Below are 21,940 nucleotides of genomic sequence, written 5' to 3' on the forward strand. Positions count from 1 at the left end.
ACAATTCAAGGCCCCACAAATCACGCCTACCTCCGCAGCAAGCCTGCCTCAGGGGGAAAGGCCCCCCTAACACAGGGCATGCATCAAATGGGACTTGACAAGCAATCTAAAAGCCAGCAGCCTACATGGGGAGATTATGCAGGCAGCAGAGCTGCCTGGGGACAGGCAAAGCCCCGGGGGGACAGGCAGGGCCCCGGGGGGCGATGCTGTCCCAGGAGCAGTGCTGGCAGCAGAGGGCAGGAGCCAGCCCAGCAGCAGGGCCCAGGGCAGTGGCACAGCCGCAGGAGGTGGGTGCAAGGGGCTGGAGGGCAGGGCCGTGGGGCCAGCAGGAACGGGAGCAGGAACAGGGCGATGAATGCTGGAAACACTCACTGTACAGCGAGGGCAGAGCCATTCACCGTTTGGTATCTCGGGCAGGGGCGGGTTCAGGCAGTGCAGGTGGTAGGATGACGGGCACGTGTCGCAGCACAGCAGCTCCCCTCCATCCTTACAGACACGGCAGAACTCCATGTGGTCATCCTCCTCTTCTTCGCCACCTTCCTCTTCCTCATCCTCATCCTCCTTTGGCTCCCACTGGATCCCCTCCTTCTCCTGGGGAAGAACATCCAGCTGCATCAGGTTGCCCAAAGCCCCCTCCAGCCCGGCTCTCGTTGCGGTGCTCTGCTTTGCTTGCAGAGAAATGAAAGCTCTGCACGGCACACAAGGTGGGGAACGGGACACCGCCGTGCCCAGGTGCTGGAGGGGGTGCAGGGAAGGCTGTGGGCGCTCTGAGCAACCCCCTCCCCAGCAGGCCCCAGCCCTGGCAGCACCGAGCAGGGCTGTGGGAGCAGAGGGAAGATGATGGCGCGTCCCCAAGCTGGGGACAGAGCCCAGAGGCACCCTGAGCAGCATCTCCACGTCTCCCAAGAGATGTTTCGCCACCAGATATGCCCCCCACCCGGGCAGCGGAGCCCACACTCACACAGTGGGGGCAGCTCCACTTGCCCTCGGGGGCCTTCTCCAGCTCGGGGTCCAGGCAGACGAGGTGGTAGGCACGGGGACAGGTGTCGCACAGGATGATCTCCCCTCCCTGCTGGCACACCTCGCAGTAGTCCTGGTGGTCTGTCTCGTATCCATCCCCTTCTTCAGCTACAAGCAAGGGACAGGCGCACAGTCAGCAGGGCAGCAGGACGGCCCGCTCTCCCAGGAGGGAATGGGACAATCGCTCCTCTACGTTAGTTAAAGAAGCAAGGGAAACATTTCGCCTCGGTCCCCTCCTGTTACGTCCCCCTACCTCTCTGTCCCTCAGCACCAGAGTTTATCTTTGCACACAGCATCATCTCACCTCTGTCTTTCTCTCCACACTGTATCATCCTTTGGTTCCTTCAGGCTCTCAATGGAGAATGCCAGAACCTGGAGAGGTTGCAAGGGAGGCCAGTCAGAGAAACCTCCACAGATACCAGCACCGTCAACTGCAAATGTACCATGCAACATAACACAGCTGAGGAGGGCTCTCCTCCTGGGCCTCCTCTGCTCTCCCTGGCTGCTCACTAGGTGCAGACGCAGCTCTTCCAACTCCGTGCAAAGGGAAGAGGGAAAGAGGGACACCTCGCAAGTGCTGCTAAGACTCTTCTCAACTCCCAGCACTGCCACAGCCTCCGGGCACAGCTCTCCCCCAGCAGGGCAGGGCAGGACAAGCAGCCCAGCCAGCCCCTGCCCTCTGCCAGGGCTGCCCAGCCCGCAGCAGGAGCCATCGGGCTCCAGCACAAGGGCCTGCATCAGCCCGAGCCACTGCTGTGACATGCCAGGAGGGGAAGAGACATCCTTCAGAAGGGAGACACCGAGCCTGCCAGCCAGCACGGCCTCCCTAACCCAGTGCTGGGAGGCCCACACGCTGCGTGGGAGCACGGCCACTCACCTCCTACCTGTCCCCGAGCCCAGGAGCCATCCTTTCATTTCTCAGAAGCAAAAACTTGCCAGTAAAGAAGCCGAAGCCCAGTGGCTTGGGGTAGCTTGGTGCAGAACAACTGCTCCCAACGAGGGCGGAGACGACCAGACCAACTCCAGGCCCTCCACAAGTGAAGGAATACGCATACAAACACAGCCACAAGGCCACTCAGAGACCCTGCCAGATGCTTTCACTGATGTTCACATGCCTCCATCTTCCTGCATCACTACCACGGCCCTGCTGCCTGCACGCTGCCTGGCCACACCTCTCACACGGCCCAACAAAACCCTCTGACACCTCCTCGCCCACAGCCACACCAACTCCACTGGGAGCCTGCCACGAGCCATGCTTCTCCAGGGGCTGTCCTGTGAAAAGCACTGCCCCTGAAGCCCCACAGATGTCCAGAACTCACTGCCACAGGACAAATCCTGGCAGGCCCAGGTGTGCGAGCAGGGTGGCAGCTGCCCGGGCTGCCCGTGCCGTGTCTCAGTGCCCAAAGCACACCCAGGCTCGTGGGGCGGGCAGGGAGCTGGGTGCTGCAACCACTCCTCTCCCCAAGCAGCTCCAGGTCACAGCACGGAGCTGGCAGAAGGGGGGTGAGCCCCAGGTGGTGGCTGGCAGCTGGGGAGAGGGCTGGAGGGAACCGGTTGATGGCAAGGCCCTGACGCCACGCTGCTCCTCCACCACCACCGCCAGCCCCGTGGGGGTGAGCCCGTGCCCCACAGCCGGATCCATTTGTTGCCTCCTCCTCGGTGCAAGCCCACCAGCAGAGGAGCTCGGACACCAAGAAAGCACCTCTCATCCCACGCACACACACAAGCACATCCTTTCCCACCGAGTCAGTGTCAGACACTGCTTGGAGCTGCAAAGAGCTGGAAAGCACCATCTGAAGAGGGAAATCCAAACAGAACAGGAACAGAGTACAAAGGAATGGCCTACTCCTCTTTTTCTTTCTCCTCCTCTTCCCTCTCTTCCCCAGGCCAGCCGAGCACTCAGAGCGCACTGAGGAGCTGTTGATGCTGGCACTGTCAAAGTCGGATTCCTCCCGTTCTTCCTCTTCACTCTGCAGAGGGGAAAACCAAACCACACACAGTCCAAGCACTGGCATGCAAGGAGTTATCTCCAGAAAGCACTGCTCTGTATCAGAACAAAGCACCAAAAACCCGCATAAAACAGCACGGCACCACCGGCCAGCAGCTGAGTTCCACGGGTACCCCCCAGAGAAGCGCTGCGTGGTTTCTACATGAACTGACTAGCTACAGCATCATGGAGAGTGGCAGGGTTATTGCACTCCTGGCACTGACAGGCAGGGTTCATAAGAATGTGTCACAAGGCATTAGAAAGCAGGTAAATCTCCTCTATCAGATCGATGGCCCGGCCAGGCAATCAATCAGCCCAGATCTGGACTACAGCTAGAGCTGGAGGACAATTATTCTGCACTGCTCAGCGTTGCACACAGGCAGCTAGCCCAGTTCAGCAGCACCGTCAAAGTGCAATCACCGAGCAAATCTCAGAGCACACATAAAACACCTGAATCAGAGTGCCAAGCCCACGCTGTGCTTGTCTGACACGAGGTGGGCTCTGGGTGGCCCCTGCAGTCTGCCACCCCTGCTAGCACAGAGATGTCACATCGTGCAGCTGCCCAGGCACTTCGGGAAAGGCACAGCAGCTCCGAAGCATCAGGCAGCAGCCAGCTGCAAGACCCCTCTGCTGTGACAGTGTTATCGTGGGTGCAGGTGAGTGTACAGACACCCAAACAGAGGTGCATCATCCTACCCCTACTCCTGTGCAGCCAAGGGTCCCCTCCTCATTCCAGCTTTTTGTTAACCTGTGTGTACGTAGGCATTTATGCTTCACATTCCTCATAAAATGAAAGGAGTTAAAAACACCAAGTATTCTGCGGCCTTAAAACATAACGCGTCTGAATTCTTATTCTGGAGAGCAGATTTACATGTACAAATCCCCAATTTGTGTGCTGTTCATCGTGTGCTTAGCACTCCTGGCTGCAGGAGCAAGCGAAAGCTCCTCCCGAGCCTCAGAAATGCAAATGCACAGACCACAGAGTGCACCCAGACAAGGAATGGATTTTTCTGTGATGTGTGGCTGAAAAATGCATCAGCAAATGAATGCCCCAGATTGCCTCTTTCACTTCAACTTGTGATACACAAACTTATTTACAAACAGGTTGTGTTATGTAAACCAGAGCTAGAGAATCAGGGAATTCAAATACAAGTGAACTAATGGGATTTTGAGCAATATTAGCAAGACCTACAGGAGTTCCATCCCTATTCAATAGATATTTGGCATACGTACTCTCTAAAAAGCTCTGCTTACACCTGATATCCATACACTGACAGGAGTGCTGCACGCAGACTGCAGCAGAGCCCTGCTGCCGTGCACTTACTGGGATGCTCTGGTACCCCCGGGTCATGCTGCGGAGCCCCAGATGCCAGGAGGCAAGCTATGGCAACATAATTAAAGCGTTTGATAATTCTCTTTGACATCCAGTTCAGCTGGAGTGCAAGCCCTGAAGAATTCCTTTGCAAATGAAATCTGAAATGATGGCATTACCGACCTCATCACTGAAACTAAACGTGATTATATGGTTTTAGCAGAAAACATGCCCAGACGTGACATCTTTACGAACACAAGCCTGGACATAGCTCTCTGTCAAGGGATGAACAAACAAGTGCTGAACAGAGACGGCATGGAAGAGGGGCATGAGCAAGGCTGGAATGCTTCTTTCCAGCAGCCTTGTTCCCAAAGCCCTGTCCAGAAAAAAGGGAGCACACACTTACAGAGGAGCCCTTTTTCCTTTTGCTGGGGATTCCTCCAAACCGGAATTTCAAGCCTGCCATCTTTTTCCCCTTCCCCTTTTTCTTCCCATCTTTGGAGCCCTTGATTTTCTTCCGCACACCTGGACCTGGAGAAATGAAAGACTTGTTTGGCACTCTACGAACAGCTGTCCCCAGAAACAGCTCCCACCCCAACCCCAGAATTTAGCAGGGAAGTGGCCAACACTGTCCCGGGAGTCCTTTGGGGGCAAAAGGCTGCAAGCCCATACCCAATGCTTGGGAAAAATCAGAGGGACAGCCTGTCACGGGAGGAACGCATCTACCCTGCAATGCAGGAGAGGGACTGCAGCCTGGGGACCACCACGGGGCTGAGTATTCCCAGAAAGTGTTAGAAGTCTGCAAAACAGGGAGAAAAGAGGCCTCTCTGCCAAGACAGCCGAGGAGACACAGCCTGCAGGAACACTGCACTGAGGACGAAGCGCAAGGAGGCTGCTGCAAGCTGCACTCCTGGTCAGCTGCCAGCTCCAAGCTACTTGTTGAAAACCCCTCGAGGCATCAGGCATTGATGCCTGCATAACTGAAACAGCACTGTTCCTGAAGAGAAACATGGTGCAAACAAAGGGATAGCTCTCCTTTTCTCACCGCTGCCCAGCTGCTACAGCAAGTCCACGGCTCTGCGTGCCCAGCAGGGGCACAGCACACCGCGGGGGACAGCAGCGCCTCCACTCAGCCCAGCCACGCTTGGCACCTACCCTTGCCCTCCTTGGTTTTAGCTTTCCTGATGACAGCGGGCAAGGCAGACTGCTGAGGGCTGGCAGCCAGCGGTGGAGCAACAGTGACGGTCTCCACTGCTGCAGCGACGGCTGCCGCGGCTGCAGCCGCTGAGCTGCCCTTGAAGGGGTTGTTGGCGCTGAACTCTCGCCACTTGGCCCCAAGCACAGTCATCATCTTGGACATGGGGATCTTGGGGTTCTTCTTGGCGATCAGAGGCCTGCAGGGTGGGGCAGAGGGAAAACCACAGGTTAATAGAAATGAATGTTTGCTCCCGCTCGCCACGTGCTGCAGGAATTCTTCCTCCCTTGGAATCCATCGGTGGCACAACTCGTGGCTGCAGGTTGCTGTGGACCACTGGTACATGCTCCACTGGAAAGGCAGCAGAAACCAGAACTTTCTTAAAGAGGAAATATATAACGGAGCACGCTTAAATGTCCCAGAAATACCTGTTGTGTTTGAACAGCTCATAGTACAAGTAAAAATTTCTATTGTTATTCATTTATTCTATGGCAACTTTTCAAATAAACACACAAAAAAAATACTGAATTTTGGAGAGAGTAAAAGGAGTGAAACACTTCAGCTGTTTCTCCTGCAATTTCAATGCAGTCCTGAAAACCATTTCTAGTCTTGGAGGGAGAAGCAGCGAGGAGCTTGTGATGCAGAATTTACTTCACAACTTCACCCTCTTAGCTGGGCCATGTCCAAATCTCAACCGCTACCCAAGACCCCATCCAGACCTACAGTGTAATACCTGAGAAACTGGCTGAAAGCCTTGTAATTAGTCAGAGTATGGTAATCTTCTTCTGAGAAAATGTAATCTACATCATCGAGGCCCCATTCTTCCATCAGCTGGGCTGAGCTCTTGGGCTCCTGTAGATTTACAAAGAGACATAATTAATGTAAATGACTGTGGCTTTGCAGATGAGCAGCGCAAGCCTAGGTCTGTCGTATCCTCCAAGTCAAATGCTCTTCCTAGTCAGCAACACATAGGGATTTGTTTCTGTAATTTTTTTTTAAAGCATGCACAAGTGCTTAATAAATTAATGCTTCAGAGAATTCCGAGAAGCAAATTAATGTGGCACCATCCAAATGCTCCTCGTTCCATGCAATACAAATGCAAAGCCTTAGCAGGTTTCATGTCTCCAAGAAACATCAATTTCTCCCTGTACCCAATATAAATAAAGGCAATACAACCTTTCATCTGCCAGTAAAAATGCCAGGCTGTGCTTGAGAGCCCTTGATGAGAGTCCATCACGGGCTGGGTTGCTGCTGGAATTGCGTATGCTCCATGGCTTAAAAACCAAAAAACTACCTCAAACAACATCAGCACTGTTACGGCTGCACATTTAGATAACTGTAGTTTTCCATTGTTTTCCTTGTTTCTGCTTTAAGTTAATTAGCTGGCTCAGGATAAACAACCCCTTGGTACCTTCAGGCCTCCGTCATCATTGTCATCGTCCTCTTCATCCTTCTTTTTCCGCTTTGTTTTTTTCTCTTTCTTTTCCTTCAGTTTTTTCTTTTTCTTTTTGTTGGGGGAATAGTCGCTTCCTTCACTCTCAGATTTCTCCTCAATCTCCTCTTCGTTGTCTGATATTTCATCATTGCTCCCCTAAAACAGAAAGTGACAGTGGAGAGGACGCTGCGCCTGTCCTCCCTCAGCCGCATCCATGTGAACGGGTGCGGGCTCTGCCCCCGTACTCTAAAGCTGTCCTCTGTGGGCACCCAGGGGCTGTGCTAGCACAGCGTTCAGGTACCCTTCTGATGTGTGGTGGTGAAAAAAAGGAAGCCAGGACGTGGCAAGTCAAGTAAATGAATGCATACATTAAAAATAGCTGCGTAGTGAACCAAGGAGCAATTCCACCAAAAGGTCCTCAATGTTCACACAGGGGATACTCAGGGAACTTTTCTGACTGCTGTAACTCAGGGTAGCACACATTCTGTCTCATGTTTGCTTATGGTATTACACGAGTACGGCAACGTTTTTCTACCACAGTGTTAACAGCTAAGAACCTCCCGTCTTGGCCACACATGGCCTTAGCAGCGAGACGAAGCACGTCAGAGGCCTGTGCCCCGCGGCATGGCTGACAGACACAGCCAGGCCCCACCAGGTGTGGCAGAGCCAGACTGTGGGGACTGGGATTTGGGCTCCATTTTGGGACAGCGACCTGCTGCACAGCTCCGACAGCACCCCCCTCACCACCCCAACCTCCCCACCAGGCAGCCCCCGGCCCCATTGCCCCAGCCATCACCCCACGGGCCTGGTCGCTCTGCCTGAGCCGTGCCTGGCTCCAGAGGCCGAGCCCGGTTCCAGCCCCACGCTGGCACCTCACGGGCAGCCGATTGTTTAAACATACACCATCGACTGCTCCTGCTGCAGGTTCAGCTTGGCTCAGCGGCCATCGCTGGTCCTCCTTGCTTTGGAAAAAAAAAAAAGAGCTTTTCCTTTAGCAGTGTTATAAACAGTTATAATTTAGCACTGAATAATTGGTTGCCATGGGAACTGCTGCAGCACAGGTTGAGATTCCCTCTCCCCGCTTTCTTGTCTGACAAGGACCTTCATCTACATATGCTGAGGTTCAAGCTGCAGCCTGGTTATTTTATGCAGATCTTTCTGGTTTGCAGCATCAATTCCAGCAGCGGAGCTCCAGCGAGCACCGCCACAGATGCCTGAACGCGTTACAACGAGCCCACGCCAACAAACCCCCATAAAGGTGCAACGTGGCACCACGCCTGCCACACACACTAATGACAAAAACACGGGAACCTGGGGTGGCAGCCAGTCGTGGCTTCAGCACCGGCATCGTGTCACAGCTTTACACCGCATTGCCGCCTCCCTCTTCCTTTAACAGGGGGAAAAGAACCTCCTCCTACCCCACAAAACTTCAGAGAAGGGGTTTAGGAGGAGAAAGCCCAGCCCAGGGGTCCCTTTCCTTTCACCTCCTCACCCCAAAACGCAGCCTGGGTGCTGGTAAGAAACCCAGCTCACTGTCACAGCCACGGCACTGGCTCCTCGCTGGCTCTGAGGGAAGACAGAAAAACCTCCAGCAGGCAGAACCCAGCCTGATTAACACTGCCCATACAAGGCATTAATTAAAAAAGAAAACGCTCCCGACATTCATCCCATTATCTCCTCCCCACCCCCAGTGAGGAAGCAGGCAGACCCGGCACAGGCTGCACATGTTGCTGCCATGGCCTCGGGCAGGCTGACGCTAACAGAGAACTGCCAGAAATGAAAATACCACAGGTTTGTGTTTTATTTTTCCCCAACCGAAAAGCAGCACAGGAAAAATGTGTCCCATGACGAAGAACGCACAGGAAGCAAGGCGGCCTGAGCCAGCTTTGTGTGGTATCTGCAGAAGGAGATCAGCATCTCCATGGCCACGATGGAGGGGAAAAAGCTTCCCCCGGGCTCCGACTTCTGCTCAAAGCCTGCCAGGCAATACAGTGCAGGAGCAAATCACTTATTTTTTTAAATACACACCTTGCTCCCGTCACCAGCAAAAGCACTTTAATGTGCAACTTCAGCCAGCCAGCCTGTTCTCACAGGACCCACAGGGAGTGGCAGCGATGACTGGAAGAGAACAGCATCACTGGTCCCCTGCGAGGCCACATGAAGGGGCACAGCCTGCCCTCCCGAGAGCTGGCAGGAGCTGCAGGGACAGTGACAGCCCTGCCTGGGGTGTGACAGCCACCCAGCCATCGAACGGGACACGAGGGAGAGTCCCAGGTTAGAAGCGGGTGAGGGGAAGGATCGTTCGGGCAATGTGAGACCCAAAACATGATGCTTGTCTTTGCTTTCGCACAAAAGGCCCCAAAATCCTTCCACATGCTAAATCCTGAGAAGCCTCTACCCGGGCTTCTTGCAGAACGCCCTGGTCCATCACCTGCAGAAACCTCCGGCCCTGCACTGGCCACGCGCCCAACGCCTTGGTTTGCCCAGACACGGCACCGGCACAGCTCGTGGCAGCAGGACTTACCCTCTGCCACCAGGGACGATGGCAGGGAGGTGCTGCATTGCAGCAGGACGACGAGCAGGAGATGGGGGTGTCACCACCACACGCCACAACATCAGCACCACAGCCCCAGAGGGAGCCTGGGCACCCTGGTGCAAGGGAGAGGGCAGAGTGCCAGCACTGCCATGGCCACGTGGCATACGGCAAACCCCCAGAGCACCACCACAAGACCTGTTTTCCAGCGTAACACCTGCCTGCACGCTTCCTGGTTGCTCTACCTCTGCCATCTCAGCACCGAGAACCCCAGGAGGCAGCATCCTCATCCTCGCAGCTCTCCTCGTCTGCGAGGTCTGATCAGTCACCACCCGACGTGTGACGGGCGGGACACGGGAGTGAGCACAGGCAGATCAAGATTACGTGCACACAGCTGGCACAACGAAGGGCTGTCAGTAATATTTACCGCACGCGCTTCCAGCATGAAAGGAAACACTCCAAAAGGAACAGATTCTCAAAATGCCAGCAACCAGAAAGAGGAACACTTCAGAGCGCAGATGGATGCCCTCTCCTCATCTTCCATCACATCGCTGCCCTATCAGTGCCGTGTTTGATGGCACAGCCTCTATTCCTGGCACAGCTCAGCAGGGTACAGACATGCTGGGGAAGTGCTAAAACACAGCAGTCCTGCGAGTGGTCAGCGGGAGAGAAGAGGAGCCACCTGGCACCACAGGAACATGAACCTCCCGGACTGGGAGCTGTCCCAGCACTTTGCCACCTTTGGTTACTATTTCCTGCACATCGTAAGTTTCCCTACCATTCATTTCTTTCTTTGGACAAAACAATAAAAAATCTCCACCTTTCCAGGAACAAAAACGTACAGCTAAGCTGAGGCAGCAAGCACCACAAGGGAGCATCAGATCTGGACAAGAACTGCTCCAGCCCTGACCCTCAGTCATCTCCCCCAAGCCTAGCAGGAACCCGCCAGCCTCATTTCTGAGCACGCAGCGTTACCTCTTTCTTCCTCCTCTTGATTTTGGCAGCCTTGCTGTCTTTCAGCTTCTTGGATTTCTTTTTTTTCTGCACAGCAACTTGCTCTTCTGGGAAAAACTCATCCAGCCCTTCCAGGACCCCATCATCTTCTTCTGAGGACAAAAGGGACAACTTACTGGGATGGCTGTCAGGGACACACAGGACGCAGCACTCGGGCACGTTCTCCCTGGGCACCCAGCAGCCACTCCAGCGCTGCCCCTTCAAGAAGAGCCTCGACAGACTCCTGCCCAGGAGCACCACCGCTTCTCATTTCCCATCACCCATGCACATTCTTACAGGAACGGGAACCAGCCCTTCTAATCATCTGCATTTTGCTCTCTGCTGACACAGGCGCATCAGGATGCTAATGTGCTGCCTGCTCTTATTGATTTGGATGTAGGTAATTAGGAAGCATTAGGCTTTTATCTTTTACCCTTTAGATTTCCCAGCAGAGCCCATTAAAATCGATCCAACCAAGGCAAACGAGGAAGCAGCAGGCCTGGCGTGGAAGATGGGTGCCAGGGCTGGCAGGAGGCAGCTCCTCCACGGCTCCATGCCGAGGAAGCACCACGCGCGCTCAAGCTCCCACTCACCTGCCTGCCTTCCTCACCATCATCACCTCCCCAGCGAGTCCTGGCTCCTCGTGGAACCTCTGCATTTCTTTACGATCCATTCCAGTATTTTTCCCTTCTTTAATTTCTCACCTTACACAGCAATAGCACCCCGGACTCATCAGCCAGGACAGGTTCCTCGTCCGGCTCAAACCACCAGCTCTAGTCCGGCCAAGGCACGCCCCCGAGGATGCCCTCAGGTGTGGGGGGAGCTGGGCAGCACCCAGAGCCCACCCCAAAGCCCCCCGGGCCTCCTGCGGGCACAGCACAGCCCCTGGCTGGCTGGAGGGGGTCTGGGAGAGCCCCCGGCACAGCTGGACTCTGCCCATGGCTGGGCTCACAAAGACACCGAGCAGATTTTAGGGGTGCAGGGGGGGCACGTGAGGAAGGACAAACACACCGAGCAGACCCAGGCCTCCTGCAAGCACTGCTCCAAATAAAACCAGCACAACTTTGGGGTCTGCAGGCTGGAGACACAGCCTTGTGCTCCAGCCGGCGCCACAAGCACCCTGATGCTGGTCTGCTTAGTGTCAGAGGTGGTTACAAACAAATTTGCTCCGAGGAACATGGAGAAAACCTAATTTTGCACCTCCTTCCTCCCTACCTAGTCCTCCAGACACCATCTTGCACAGCCCGGCACTCCCAGCACCAGCACCACGGGGAATGGACCCCAGCTGCCCCCCAGGGAGACGCAGGGCTCCTCGCTCCTCGCTGCCAGGCCCCAAAATTCACAGCTTTGGGGATGGCACGGGGGCAGCACGCTGCTCCGGGGGCACCCACGGCCGGCTTGGGGCTTGTGGGGGCAGCAGAGGGGATGGGGCTGAGGGGGGAGATGGGGGCTGAGGGATGGAAATGGGGGCTGAAGGATGAAGGGGGGACAGGGACTGAGAAGGGGAGATGGGGCTGAGGGAAGGGGATGGGGTTTTGGGATGGAGGTTGAGATTGGGGCTGAGGGATGGAGAGGGGACAGGGCTGAGGGATGGAGGGGAGACAGGGACTGAGAAGGGGAGATGGGGCTGGGGGGAGAAACAGGGGTTGAAGGGGAGGAAATGGGGGCTGAGAGGGGGAGATGGGGGCTGTGGATCCACATCCCGGACCATGCCGGGGGTCCCACCGCACCCTACAGGTCCAGCCACCCCCGGTGTCAGGGTGCTCAGTCCCGACAGCCAGCTGTGTCCCGACAGCCGGCTCCATCCCGACAGCCAAACGGCTGCGCTCCCCCCGTTACCGAGTCCGGTGGCCACTGCCCCCCCACCCCCGTTCCCCCCGTATCCCCCCCATTCCCCCCCCAACACCTCCCGGTGCCGCCCCCCACCCCACGCCCCCTCCCCACCGTGCCCAGCCTCGCCCCCTCACCCCCCTCCCACCCCCGGGGGCTCGCCCCGTACCCGAGACATCCTCGTCGTTGTCCGCCTCCTCCGGCAGCCCCTCGCCCGCCGCCGGCCCCCGCATGCCGGCAGCGGCCGGGCGAGCCCCGGGAGCGGCCCCTCCGCGCCAAGATGGCGCCTGCGCCCCGCCCCGAGCCCGCCCCCCCCCTCCAAAAGGCAGCACCGAGAGGGGTTTTTTGTGTGTGTTTTTTTTTTTTTTTCTCTCTCTCTCTCTCTTTTTTTTTTTTTTCCCCCACGATTTATTCAAGGAAAAAAAAAAAAAATTATAATAAAATGTACAAAACGCTCCCCCCGGGGTTAGTCCTCCTCCTCCTCCTCCTCCTCGTCCTGGTTGATCTGGAAGTAGCGCAGCTCGTAGCTCTCCTTGCTGTTGGCCACCACGCGCAGCCAGTCGCGCAGGTTGTTCTTCTTCAGGTACTTCTTGGTCAGGTACTTCAGGTACCTGCGGGGACACACACGCCACGGGGCACACCTGGGGTCTCCCCGGCACGGCTGCGCCCCCCCCACCCCAGGCCGGTTGCCATCAGACCCCTCCATGTCCCCACCAGCCATAAATCCCACAGAAAGGAGGCTTCCCTAAAGCACAAAGGGCTCCTGGTGCACCTGGAGCAATCCCAGCCACGCTGGGCAGCAGCACAATGCTGGGTGCCTCCCCCAAGCAGGAGCCCCCCTGCCCCACAGGGCTGGGAGCTGCCTCTCCCCTCTTCACTCTCCAAGATAGGGGGTGGCCACCAAGCACCAGGCACAAGGGGCCACCTGGGTGTCCATCCCAGCAGGGAAAAGCAGCAGCTCGACAAGCAGAGCACCTCTGTGCACACAGGCACCATCTGTCCCCTGCTCCCTGCATGTTTCTCAGCAGCTCCTGGGATGCCTCAGGTACCCCACTGGCACAGAAGCCACTCAGGTGCCGCACTGAAGCTCTTGGAGCAGGACAAGGCAGCAGCACAGCACTGTCCTTACACACGGCTCTCTTTCCACTGTTTCAGACCGCCAGCTTCCTCGCTTGCTACCTCCATCACAGCAAAAATCGAGTTTATCAAAGCCAAAGAAAGGGCAGAAGCATCAGGCAGTCCCAAGAACTAGAGGGACGCCCAGCAGGACGAGGGGAAGGACGCGGCGATGGCTGTGCATCAACCCCCGAGCTCCCTGCTTGGCTTGGCAGTGTGCATCCTGCACGGCCAGCCTCCTGAGCAGGCATTTCAACCCCGTATCCACCTTAAAAATCATCAAGAAGCAGTCACTGTGCCTAACTTCACACAGCACTTAGAGTCAGCAGGCCTCGGTGCACCTTACGCACCAGAACACCTCTTGGTTACTTCAGGTGCTTCCTCACGCCCTCCTGTTTTACAGAAGGGGGTTGGATCTTGCAGCCCTGGCAACTGGCACTGACACCACCCTTAGAAACTCTTGTGCACTGAGCACTGCAACCTGAGGGAAACGAAGCACCTCCTCGTGACACACCCCCACAGCAGGGCACCAGGAAAGCTCAAGCAGGGGAGCTCAACTCGGTCACGAGCAAAGGACCTGAAGCCATCGTTAACCAAAAACCAAATAAAGAGCAGAGGCTGCCCAGCACAACGCTCACAACGCCCTCCTGCTGGGACTTCACCAGGCTCAGAGCCAGCAGCACAGCAGGGAAGCCTCACGGGACGCCCCCGTGTCCTCACCTCTTTGAGAAGGGAACCTCTGAAGTAACAGTGATCTTGCTCTTGCTCCTCTCGATAGTCACTACGCCCCCGCCCAGGTTACCGGCCTTCCCGTTCACCTTGATCCTCTCCTGCAGGAACTGCTCCTGAAAGAGTGGAAAGAGAAGGCTGAGGCAGGGCCATCCGCAGCGTGTTTGCGTTCAGCATTCCGACATTTCGGTTAGAACTGGGAAGAGACAAAATCACCATATGTCAACAGAAAGCAAGGCAGAGCCCGTTTCCTGCGGGCTGGGAGGCTTTGATCCTCCTCGCAGCCGACCCACCAGCTCACGTGGGCCCATTCACACCTTGACAAAAGTGATTTCCCCAAGTCTGGCTGAACTAGACAATTTTAACTTCCTACTCTCTGAACTGTTAGTGCCCGTGAAACAAGATGCTTTCCGATTCCTCTTGGACTCGATGATCTTTGCGGGTCCCTTCCAACAGGGCTATTTTAATTCCCACTCTCAAAGAACATCTTTGCCACAAGCTCTTGTCTCAAATCCTCAAATCCGTGCTCGTGCCTGAACACAGCTTGAGGCGCTCTGACCCAAAGAAAGCCCTCATCAGAGGATGCTGAATGTTATCAACACCTCACAGAAAGCTGACCCCTCGGGGAACGCTTCATGAATACCACTCAGCAGACAGAAAGACGAGCACCCTTCAGGTGCAAATCACTTAAACAATAAACCTCGGAGGGCCCCCACGCAGCCTGTTTGCCCTGGGGGTGTTTCCTGGGGGTGCAAACCGCCCGGGAGGCGCTTCCTGTGTGTGTGTGTGTGCTGGGGTGGGGGCGGGCAGCAGGCCCCTGACACGATTGGGGCCGGGCACTCACGAAGTTGGCGGCGTCCATGATTCCGTCCTCCACCGGGTGCGTGCAGTCCAGCGTGAACTTCAGCACCTGCTTCTTTTTTTTGCCACCTTTCGCTGCCGGCTTCTTCTGCGGCACGGGGAGAGAGAGAGGAGAGAGGAGAGAGCACAGCGTCAGGGAGAGCGGGCGGACAAAGGGGGGCGACCGGGACCGGGACCGGGCCCGGCTGAGGCGGGGAGGGGGGGGGGGGGGGGGGGCCGGGCCCTGTGAGGCAGCGAGGCGGGGGGGGAGGGGGCCGGGCCCCGGCTCCACAGGGAGGCCTCGGCCGAGCTCGCACCGGGCACCAAGCGCGGCCCCGGGGGGCCCCGGGCCCGAGCGTGGCGGTGCCGGTGTGGGAGGAGCGGGGCCCGGCGGGGGGGAGCGGCGGGGAACGGGGGGGGCCCGGCGGAGCTCACCACGGGCGCCATGGCGGCTCCAGCGAGGGGCAGAAAGGGAGCGCCGCGCCGCGCGCATGCGCGGAAGGGCCCTCGGGCGGGCAGGGCGCATGCGCCGCCCGCGGCACCGCCTGCGCCCACGCCGCCGCCGGGCCGCGCGCAACGCAATGGGTGGGGAGGGGGGCGCGCAGGGCGCAGGGAGCCCCGCGGAGCGCAGAGAGAATCGATGGGGGCCGCGCTGCTGGGGGCGGGGCTAAGAGCGGGGGGCGGGGCTAAGGGAGGGGGGCGGGGCCTGGTTCCCGCCGGCGCGCCCCTGTCCCCGCGCGGTGCGGGTGGTGCGGGGGGAGGTGGGAAGAAACGGCAACGGGATGGGGGCGAGGTGGGGAGGGAAGGGGACGGGGACACCGCCCCGATGGGACACCCCATCATTGGGGACACCCCAGCATGGGGACACCTTGTCCTGGGGGACACCCCACCATGGGGACATCTCACCATGGGGACACATCATCATTGGGGACGCCCTGTCACGGGGGACACCCCACCGTGGGGACACCCCATCACTGGGGACCCCCCAACGCGAGGACACCCTGTCCTGGGGGACACCACCACGGAGGACACCCCATCACTGGGGACACCCCATTATGGGGTCCCCCCTATCCCGGGGGACACCTCGCCACAGGGGACACCCCATCTCGGGAGACACCTCCCCATGGGGACACCCTATCCTGGAGGACACCTCCACGGGGGACACCCCATTACGGGGGATACCCGTCCCGGGGGGCACCCCGCGTGCGCGGTGCTGGGGGTCTCCCACCCCGGGACAGCCCCGCTCGAGGAGCGCAGCCCCCCGGGAGGCCCCTTCCCGGGCACGCCCGGTGCCGGCCCCCCCTCCGCAGGCAGCTCGCTCCCTAAAAATAGCCAGCCCGTCCCGGGGCCGCGCCTCCCGGGCAGCGCTGGGGCCGGGCGGCGGGGCTGGGGGCCGGGGCCGGGGTCGCCCCGTTGGGAGCCCCGCGGATGGCCGGGGGCATCTTCTCCCCGCTGGGGAGCTGCTCGGAGCTGGAGAAGGGCGCCTGGCACCCGCTGGTGTGCCTGCTGTGCCACGAGCCCTTCCAGCACCCCTGCCTGCTCGACTGCTACCACAATTTCTGTGCCAGCTGCCTGCGCGGCCGCGCCACCGACGGCCGCCTGCGCTGCCCCCTCTGCGGGTAAGGCGCGGGGACGCGGACACGCGTGGGCACCCACCCGAACCGGGACTCGTGGGCCACAGCCCCGGCCCCGCACGGTGCCCACCTGCACCCTGCGAAAGGGCTGGGGCCGAGCCCTGTCCCCATCCCCATCGCCGTCCCGCAGGCACCCCTCGGTGGTGAGGGGGGGCACGGGTTTGCCCCCCGTGGACCGGCTCCTGCAGTTCCTCGTGGACAGCTCGGCCGACGGCGAGGAGGACGTGCAGTGCGCCAACTGCGACCGGCGCTGTGCCAAGGCGGTGAGGGCGAGCGGGTGGGGGGCAGGGGGGTGGCACCCTGCGGTGGCACCCAGCCGTGCCCCCCCCACCCCTCACCACCACCACCGCCCCGCTGTGCCCACGCAGGATCTGGATGCCATGTGCTTCTGCAACACCTGCAGCCAGCCCCTCTGCGCCCCGTGCCGCGAGGAGACGCACCGCGCCAAGGTCTTCGCCCGCCACGAGATCGTTTCCCTCTCCAAGCGCACCAAGGACATCCACAAGAAGTGCCGTGAGTACTGCCCGCACCATGCCGCACCGTGCCACCGCGGGCATGACACCTCCATCCCCTACAGCGCTGCACGAGGAGCCCTACATCATGTTCTCCACCGAGAAGAAGTCCATGCTCTGCATCAACTGCTTCAGGGACATGCAGGGGTGAGTGTCCCCGCGCCCTCCTGTCCCTGCGTCCCCCACCCCGGCCGTGCCCTCACGCCCACCCCCGCAGGGAGAGCCGGGCGCACTGCATCGACATCGAGACGGCGTACGTGCAGGGCTGCGAGAAGCTGGACCAGGCGGTGCTGGTAGGTGGGCGCGGGGGGCGCGGGGACGAGGCATGGAGGCGGCAGCAGCACCACAGCCACCGCGCCACCCCGGGCAGGCGGTGAAGGAGCTGCAGACGTCCACGCGCGAGGCCATCGTCCTCCTCAAGGCCATGATCGAGGAGGTGCGCAACAGTGCCAGCCAGGAGGAGACGGCCATCAACGCCCTCTTCAGCGGCATGCAGGTGGGGGGCCCGGTGGGGCAGCGCACCCCTCCTTGCACCCATGGGTGCCCACCAACCCCTTGGCACAGTGCCGAGGTGCGGCGGAGCCACGGGACGTGCGGCATCCTTGCTGTTTGCAGGAGCAGCTCTCCGAGAGAAAGAAGGCGCTCCTGAAAGCCGTGCAGAGGTGAGGGGCCACGGCTGCACCTCTGCACATTTGGGGGTCTTGGGGCACCCGCTGGCACGGGACGTCCCAAGCCGGCATGGTGGGAGCTGCTGGCACCCATGGGTGCTCGTGTGGGTGCCTCCTTCCTGGGGTGCCCGGGGCCAGGCAGCTCACCCAGAGCCGGTGCCCTTCGCCTGCTCTGCTGCAGCCAGCACGAGGAGAAGGAGAAGGCGTTCAGGGAGCAGCTCGCCCACCTCGCCTCCCTGCTGCCCACCCTGCAGGTAGGGCCCGTGCCAGGCAGGGATGCCAGGCGCCTGCCAACCCCCGGCTCTGGGAAACGGCCTTCCCAGAAGCCGGGCAGGGGCCCCGGGGGAGGTGGCAGCAGTGACACCCCCACACACAGGTCCACCTGGTGATCTGCTCGGCCTTCCTGAGCTCCGCCAACAAAGCCGAGTTCCTGGACCTGGGCTACGTGAGTAGCACCGTGGGGCAGCCGGTGCGCCCTGACGTGGTGCCGGACCCCCGGGCCGTGTGCCGGGCACCCCCGAGCCCTGAGCCCTGCCTCGCCGCTGCCTTTCAGCAACTGATGGAGAGGCTGCAGAGGATCGTGAAGCTGCCCCACCGCCTGCGGCCAGCACAGACCAGCAAGGTAGAGCCCGTGGCTGTGCCTCTGCCCGCCGTCCCCACGGGCAGCCCCGGACACCGGCTCTGCCCTGCCCCAGCCCCACCTGCCCCCGTCTCGCCCCGCAGATCAACACCGAGTACCGGGCAGAGTTCGCCCGCTGCCTGGAGCCCCTGCTGATGCTCACCCCTCGCCGCTCCGTGGTGGGCAGCGCCGGCGGCATCGGGCCTGGCATCGCCGGCACCAACATGTGAGGTGCTGGGGTGCCCCCGGGAGGGTGGGCAGCGAGCAACCCCAGAGGCTGCTGCAATGAGCACAGATGAGGGGGGCTACGAGCAAGGAGGGCAGAGCCCCGCTGGTTTCGCCCTGCACCGGCACCCCCAGTGCAGCCCCCAGCCCACTCCTGCCCCAGCACGTGCCCAGCTCCGCATCCCGCTTGCCCCCCAACCACGCACCCCCCTGCATCTTGCCGTGCACCGTGCCACGCGTCCCTCCTGCATCCCACCGGGCAGCCCAGCACGTGCCCCCTGCCATGCCAAACTTGCCCCCCCCTTGCTGCCCTTGAGCCTGTCACCTTGGAGGTGGCCCGGGGACAGCACTGAGCACAGCTGTGCTGACGAGCGACAGGCACGGGGGCTTCAAGTGACAATTCTGGGAAGCGGGGCGGGCGGGCAGGGCTGGCAGCGGGCACCCCAGCGAGCCTGCACCCTGCTCCCCAGCGCAGCCCCAGCCCCCGGAGGCACCGAGGGCGCTGCAGTGCCCCGGGCGGTGCCGTGCCAACGCTCACCGCACACCCCGCTCTGCCGCGGCCCCGCAGCCTCTTGGCCCGCCACTATTTTTATCAGAATTTCAGAGAAGTGCCCGGCAGTTCCTCGCCCAGGATATATTTAGGCCCATTGATGTCACAGCGGCGCGGGCCCTGCCAGGCAGAGAGGACAAACGGGCGCTGCCGCCCCATGGGGACCGCTCCTCGCGCCCCGCCGGGCTGCGTGGCTGGGGGCAGCTGAGCACCGGGGGCTGTGGGGCCGCACGGTGGGGTCTGCACAGCAGGTAGGGTCGCGGGGACGCACGGTGGGGCAGCTGAGCCTGGGGAGGTGGTGGCAGCAGGTAGGGGCGCGGGAATTGGGGAGAAATGGGCAGGGGGGCAGAGGCTGCGAGCTCCTGGGGCTCTGTGCTGCAGGTTTCAGCCCTGCTCCCATCACCAGAGCGGCTGCTGGCCCCGGAGCTGAGCCAGCCTCAGGTGGGGCAGGTCCTTCCCTGTAGGAACGTGGCTGTGCCAAGCCCGGCTCCTGCCTCCTTCGTGCCAGGGCTGAGCTGGTGGAGCTGCGTGCACCGGGCTGAGCGGGGCAGCGAGCACCAGCTCAGGGCTCACTGTGAAACCCTGGATTTTGGGGCAGTGCTTCCAGCTAACCCTGAGCGCAGGGAAGCGTTTGGAGAGCTTTGGTGGCTCCTTTCTGAGAGCTGACACATCCCCAACCCTGAGCACCACGATCCTGGGGTTTGGGGCAGCTCCGGGGAGCTCCTGCTGTAGGGGGCTGAGCCGGTGTCACCCCCGGGGCCCTCTCCCTGCCACCGCCTGCCCCGCAGCGCCGTCACCCTCTGCGCAGGATCCCCGTCGGCCAGTCCTCCAAGACCCTGATGGTGCCCGGCTGCCCCCCCAGCGGCGATAAGATGTCCACGGGCTCCATGGTGCGGAAGCCGACGCTGCACCGCTACATCAGCACCAAGGTGCTGCTGGCCGAGGGGCGCGAGACCCCCTTCGCCGAGCACTGCCGCAACTACGAGAACACCTACCGGGTAGGGGGACGGGATGGGACGGGGTGGGGGGCGCGGGGCTGCCCCCTCCCTCGCTGCCTATCGCTGCCACCCCTTGCAGATGCTGCAGACGGAGATCCAGGGCCTGAAGGACCAGGTGCAGGAGCTGCACCGCGACCTGACCAAGCACCACTCGCTGATCCGCACGGAGATCATGAGCGAGATCCTGCAGAAGTCGCTGCAGATGGACGTGCAGATCGCGGCGCACTACTCCTCGGTGGAGATGATGCGCAGCGTCTTCGAGGAGGTGGGGGCCCGACGGGTGCTCCCCCACCCCGGGGTGCTGCCCACCCGCCTGCCCCGCCGCCAGCTCCTGCTCCCTGCTGCAGGTCTGGGAGGAGACGTACCAGAGGGTGGCGAACGAGCAGGAGATCTACGAAGGTACGGGCACTGCCCACCCCGCAGCCTGCGCCCCCCACCCGGGGAGCTGCGGCCACAGCCCCGCTCTCGCCCCCCAGCCCAGCTCCACGACCTGCTGCAGCTGCGGCAGGAGAACAGCTGCCTGACCACCATCACCAAGCAGATCGCACCCTACGTCCGCTCCATCGCCAAGGTGAAGGAGCGGCTGGAGCCCAGGTGAGCAGCGCGGGTGCTTTTGGGGGTGGGGGCCCGGCCCCCGCCGCCCTCCCCACGTGCCGCACCCAGCCCCGGTCCTGCCGCAGGCTGCAGGAGCCCCGGGAGCCCAAGGATGAGCACACGCAGACGCTGCTCAGGATCGAGGACAGCAGCGAGGCAGCACAAAGGTAGGCGAGGTGAGGGCTGTGGTCTTGGTGCAGCCCCCCGGGCACACCGTGCCCTTCCCCACAGCAGCCCATGTCCCAGCTGCAGGGCGGCTTCGGCACCGTCAGCAGTGCCCCGTGCCTCTCTTGAGCCTCCCAACCACAAGGGAGGGATGAAAGCACTTTCAGGAGCCCTTGCGTGCCCTCCAAGCAGTATTTAGAGGTGCCTCTAAAGGGCTCAGAAGGGATTAGAGCTTGGGAAAGAGCAGCTTAACCCAGCGGGCACGGCCGCCTGCCCTAGGGACGGCTCGCCTGGCAGCAAGGAGAGCAGGGAGCGGGCCCTGGGGAGCCGAGGAGGCGGCCGCACGCCCACCCTCGCCCCCGAGGACCCGCTCCTGAAGAACGAGGAGCGCTGCCAAAGCAAGCAGAGAAGCGGGACCGAGGGCACCACTCGGGAAGACCCCACAGCTTCGAGTTGAACGCCAAGAGCCAAATGCTCCGCGCTCGCCCTGGCGTGTTGGGCAAGGAGCGTGCACACGGTAACGGGCAGGCTGTTTGTGGGAGATCTGCTCTTCAGAGATACAGACTTGTACCAGAACCACCTGGGTTCAACTTATTGTAGTCCTTGCGTTAGCAGTGGGTGTGGTTTTCCTTGAGGTACGTTCAGACACGTGGCTTTCACCCAGCTTTCCTTCCCCGGCTTTAGTGGTGAACGCAGCACAGGCACCGCACTGTTCATACCTGGGAATTGGCACCGGGGGGCTTCAAACACAGGCCGTGGGGGGTTTCCTGCTCCCCAGCAAGCGGTGGAGCTGCAGCAGCACCAGAGCACCACGGAGCTCGTACACAGGGTGCACACGGTGGCCCCGGGAGGCCCCGGTCACAGCGCTGGGCAGCTGCAGGTCCTCGCTGCACCAAACCAGGTCCCCAGCACGTCTTCCCCTGCCTGAGGTCCTCCAGCTTGTACAGCACTTCCACTATTAAAGAGAGCAATGTGAGAGTAAAGC

General features: G+C 60.5%; 3 protein-coding genes across 12 annotated transcripts in view; 1 reads left to right on the forward strand and 2 right to left on the reverse strand.

Annotated features, from left to right (window-relative positions):
• Nucleotides 1–12,630, reverse strand: part of CHD5 (chromodomain helicase DNA binding protein 5) — a 32,072-nt gene extending 19,442 nt beyond the window's left edge. For 3 of the 9 annotated variants that reach the window (XM_038166508.2, XM_072026992.1, XM_072026991.1), the window contains exons 1-9: nucleotides 12,475–12,629; nucleotides 10,458–10,588; nucleotides 6,926–7,105; nucleotides 6,248–6,366; nucleotides 5,475–5,713; nucleotides 4,726–4,850; nucleotides 2,867–2,990; nucleotides 962–1,128; nucleotides 373–591 (exon numbers count right to left, since the gene is read on the reverse strand). In XM_038166508.2, the coding sequence (XP_038022436.1) occupies nucleotides 373–591; nucleotides 962–1,128; nucleotides 2,867–2,990; nucleotides 4,726–4,850; nucleotides 5,475–5,713; nucleotides 6,248–6,366; nucleotides 6,926–7,105; nucleotides 10,458–10,588; nucleotides 12,475–12,538 (1,368 nt within the window). In that variant the 5' untranslated portion in view covers nucleotides 12,539–12,629. Of the gene's footprint in view, nucleotides 1–372; nucleotides 592–961; nucleotides 1,129–1,324; nucleotides 1,393–1,897; nucleotides 1,917–2,866; nucleotides 2,991–4,725; nucleotides 4,851–5,474; nucleotides 5,714–6,247; nucleotides 6,367–6,925; nucleotides 7,106–10,457; nucleotides 10,589–12,474 lie in introns of those variants that run through there. The other 6 variants (XM_072026994.1, XM_072026993.1, XM_072026995.1 and 3 more) reach the window with 6 other exon arrangements.
• Nucleotides 12,631–12,685: 55 nt separating this feature from the next.
• On the reverse strand, nucleotides 12,686–15,584 carry RPL22 (ribosomal protein L22). Its single transcript, XM_038166515.2, has 4 exons — nucleotides 15,426–15,584; nucleotides 14,995–15,099; nucleotides 14,142–14,266; nucleotides 12,686–12,916 (listed from the first exon to the last, which is right to left on the reverse strand). Exons 1-4 carry the CDS (start codon nucleotides 15,435–15,437, stop codon nucleotides 12,772–12,774), a joined length of 387 nt encoding a protein of 128 aa, XP_038022443.1. The 5' UTR covers nucleotides 15,438–15,584; the 3' UTR covers nucleotides 12,686–12,771.
• A 738-nt stretch (nucleotides 15,585–16,322) lies between these two features.
• On the forward strand, nucleotides 16,323–21,938 carry RNF207 (ring finger protein 207). 2 transcript variants are annotated; one of them, XM_072027005.1, is made up of 17 exons: nucleotides 16,323–16,609; nucleotides 16,755–16,887; nucleotides 16,993–17,137; nucleotides 17,202–17,283; nucleotides 17,354–17,429; nucleotides 17,486–17,632; nucleotides 17,752–17,798; nucleotides 17,986–18,058; nucleotides 18,181–18,249; nucleotides 18,358–18,426; nucleotides 18,528–18,649; nucleotides 20,007–20,196; nucleotides 20,276–20,461; nucleotides 20,544–20,595; nucleotides 20,673–20,790; nucleotides 20,877–20,957; nucleotides 21,235–21,938. In XM_072027005.1, the coding sequence occupies exons 1-17, from the start codon at nucleotides 16,419–16,421 to the stop codon at nucleotides 21,410–21,412; spliced, it is 1,959 nt and encodes a 652-aa protein (XP_071883106.1). In that variant the 5' UTR covers nucleotides 16,323–16,418; the 3' UTR covers nucleotides 21,413–21,938. The 2 variants fall into 2 exon arrangements, with proteins under 2 accessions (XP_071883106.1, XP_027299175.3); XM_027443374.3 differs by having other exon boundaries at nucleotides 16,324–16,609; nucleotides 17,507–17,632.
• The last annotated feature ends 2 nt before the right edge of the window (nucleotides 21,939–21,940 follow it).

This window comes from Anas platyrhynchos, chromosome 22 (genome assembly GCF_047663525.1).
Source record: "Anas platyrhynchos isolate ZD024472 breed Pekin duck chromosome 22, IASCAAS_PekinDuck_T2T, whole genome shotgun sequence".
NCBI lineage: Eukaryota > Metazoa > Chordata > Aves > Anseriformes > Anatidae > Anas > Anas platyrhynchos.

Excerpts from the sequence above, each read along its gene's own strand:
- RPL22 (XM_038166515.2), bottom strand. Across the intron at positions 14,267-14,994 it reads TCATGGACGCCGCCAACTTC|GAGCAGTTCCTGCAGGAGAG; the intron begins GTGAGTGCCCGG and ends CCACTCTTTCAG. Across the intron at positions 12,917-14,141 it reads GAGGTTCCCTTCTCAAAGAG|GTACCTGAAGTACCTGACCA; the intron begins GTGAGGACACGG and ends GTGTCCCCGCAG.
- RNF207 (XM_072027005.1), top strand. The coding sequence starts at position 16,419 with ATGGCCGGGGGCATCTTCTCCCCGCTGGGGAGCTGCTCGGAGCTGGAG. Across the intron at positions 17,430-17,485 it reads AGCTGGACCAGGCGGTGCTG|CCACCGCGCCACCCCGGGCA; the intron begins GTAGGTGGGCGC and ends GCAGCACCACAG. Across the intron at positions 20,462-20,543 it reads TGCGCAGCGTCTTCGAGGAG|GTCTGGGAGGAGACGTACCA; the intron begins GTGGGGGCCCGA and ends TCCCTGCTGCAG.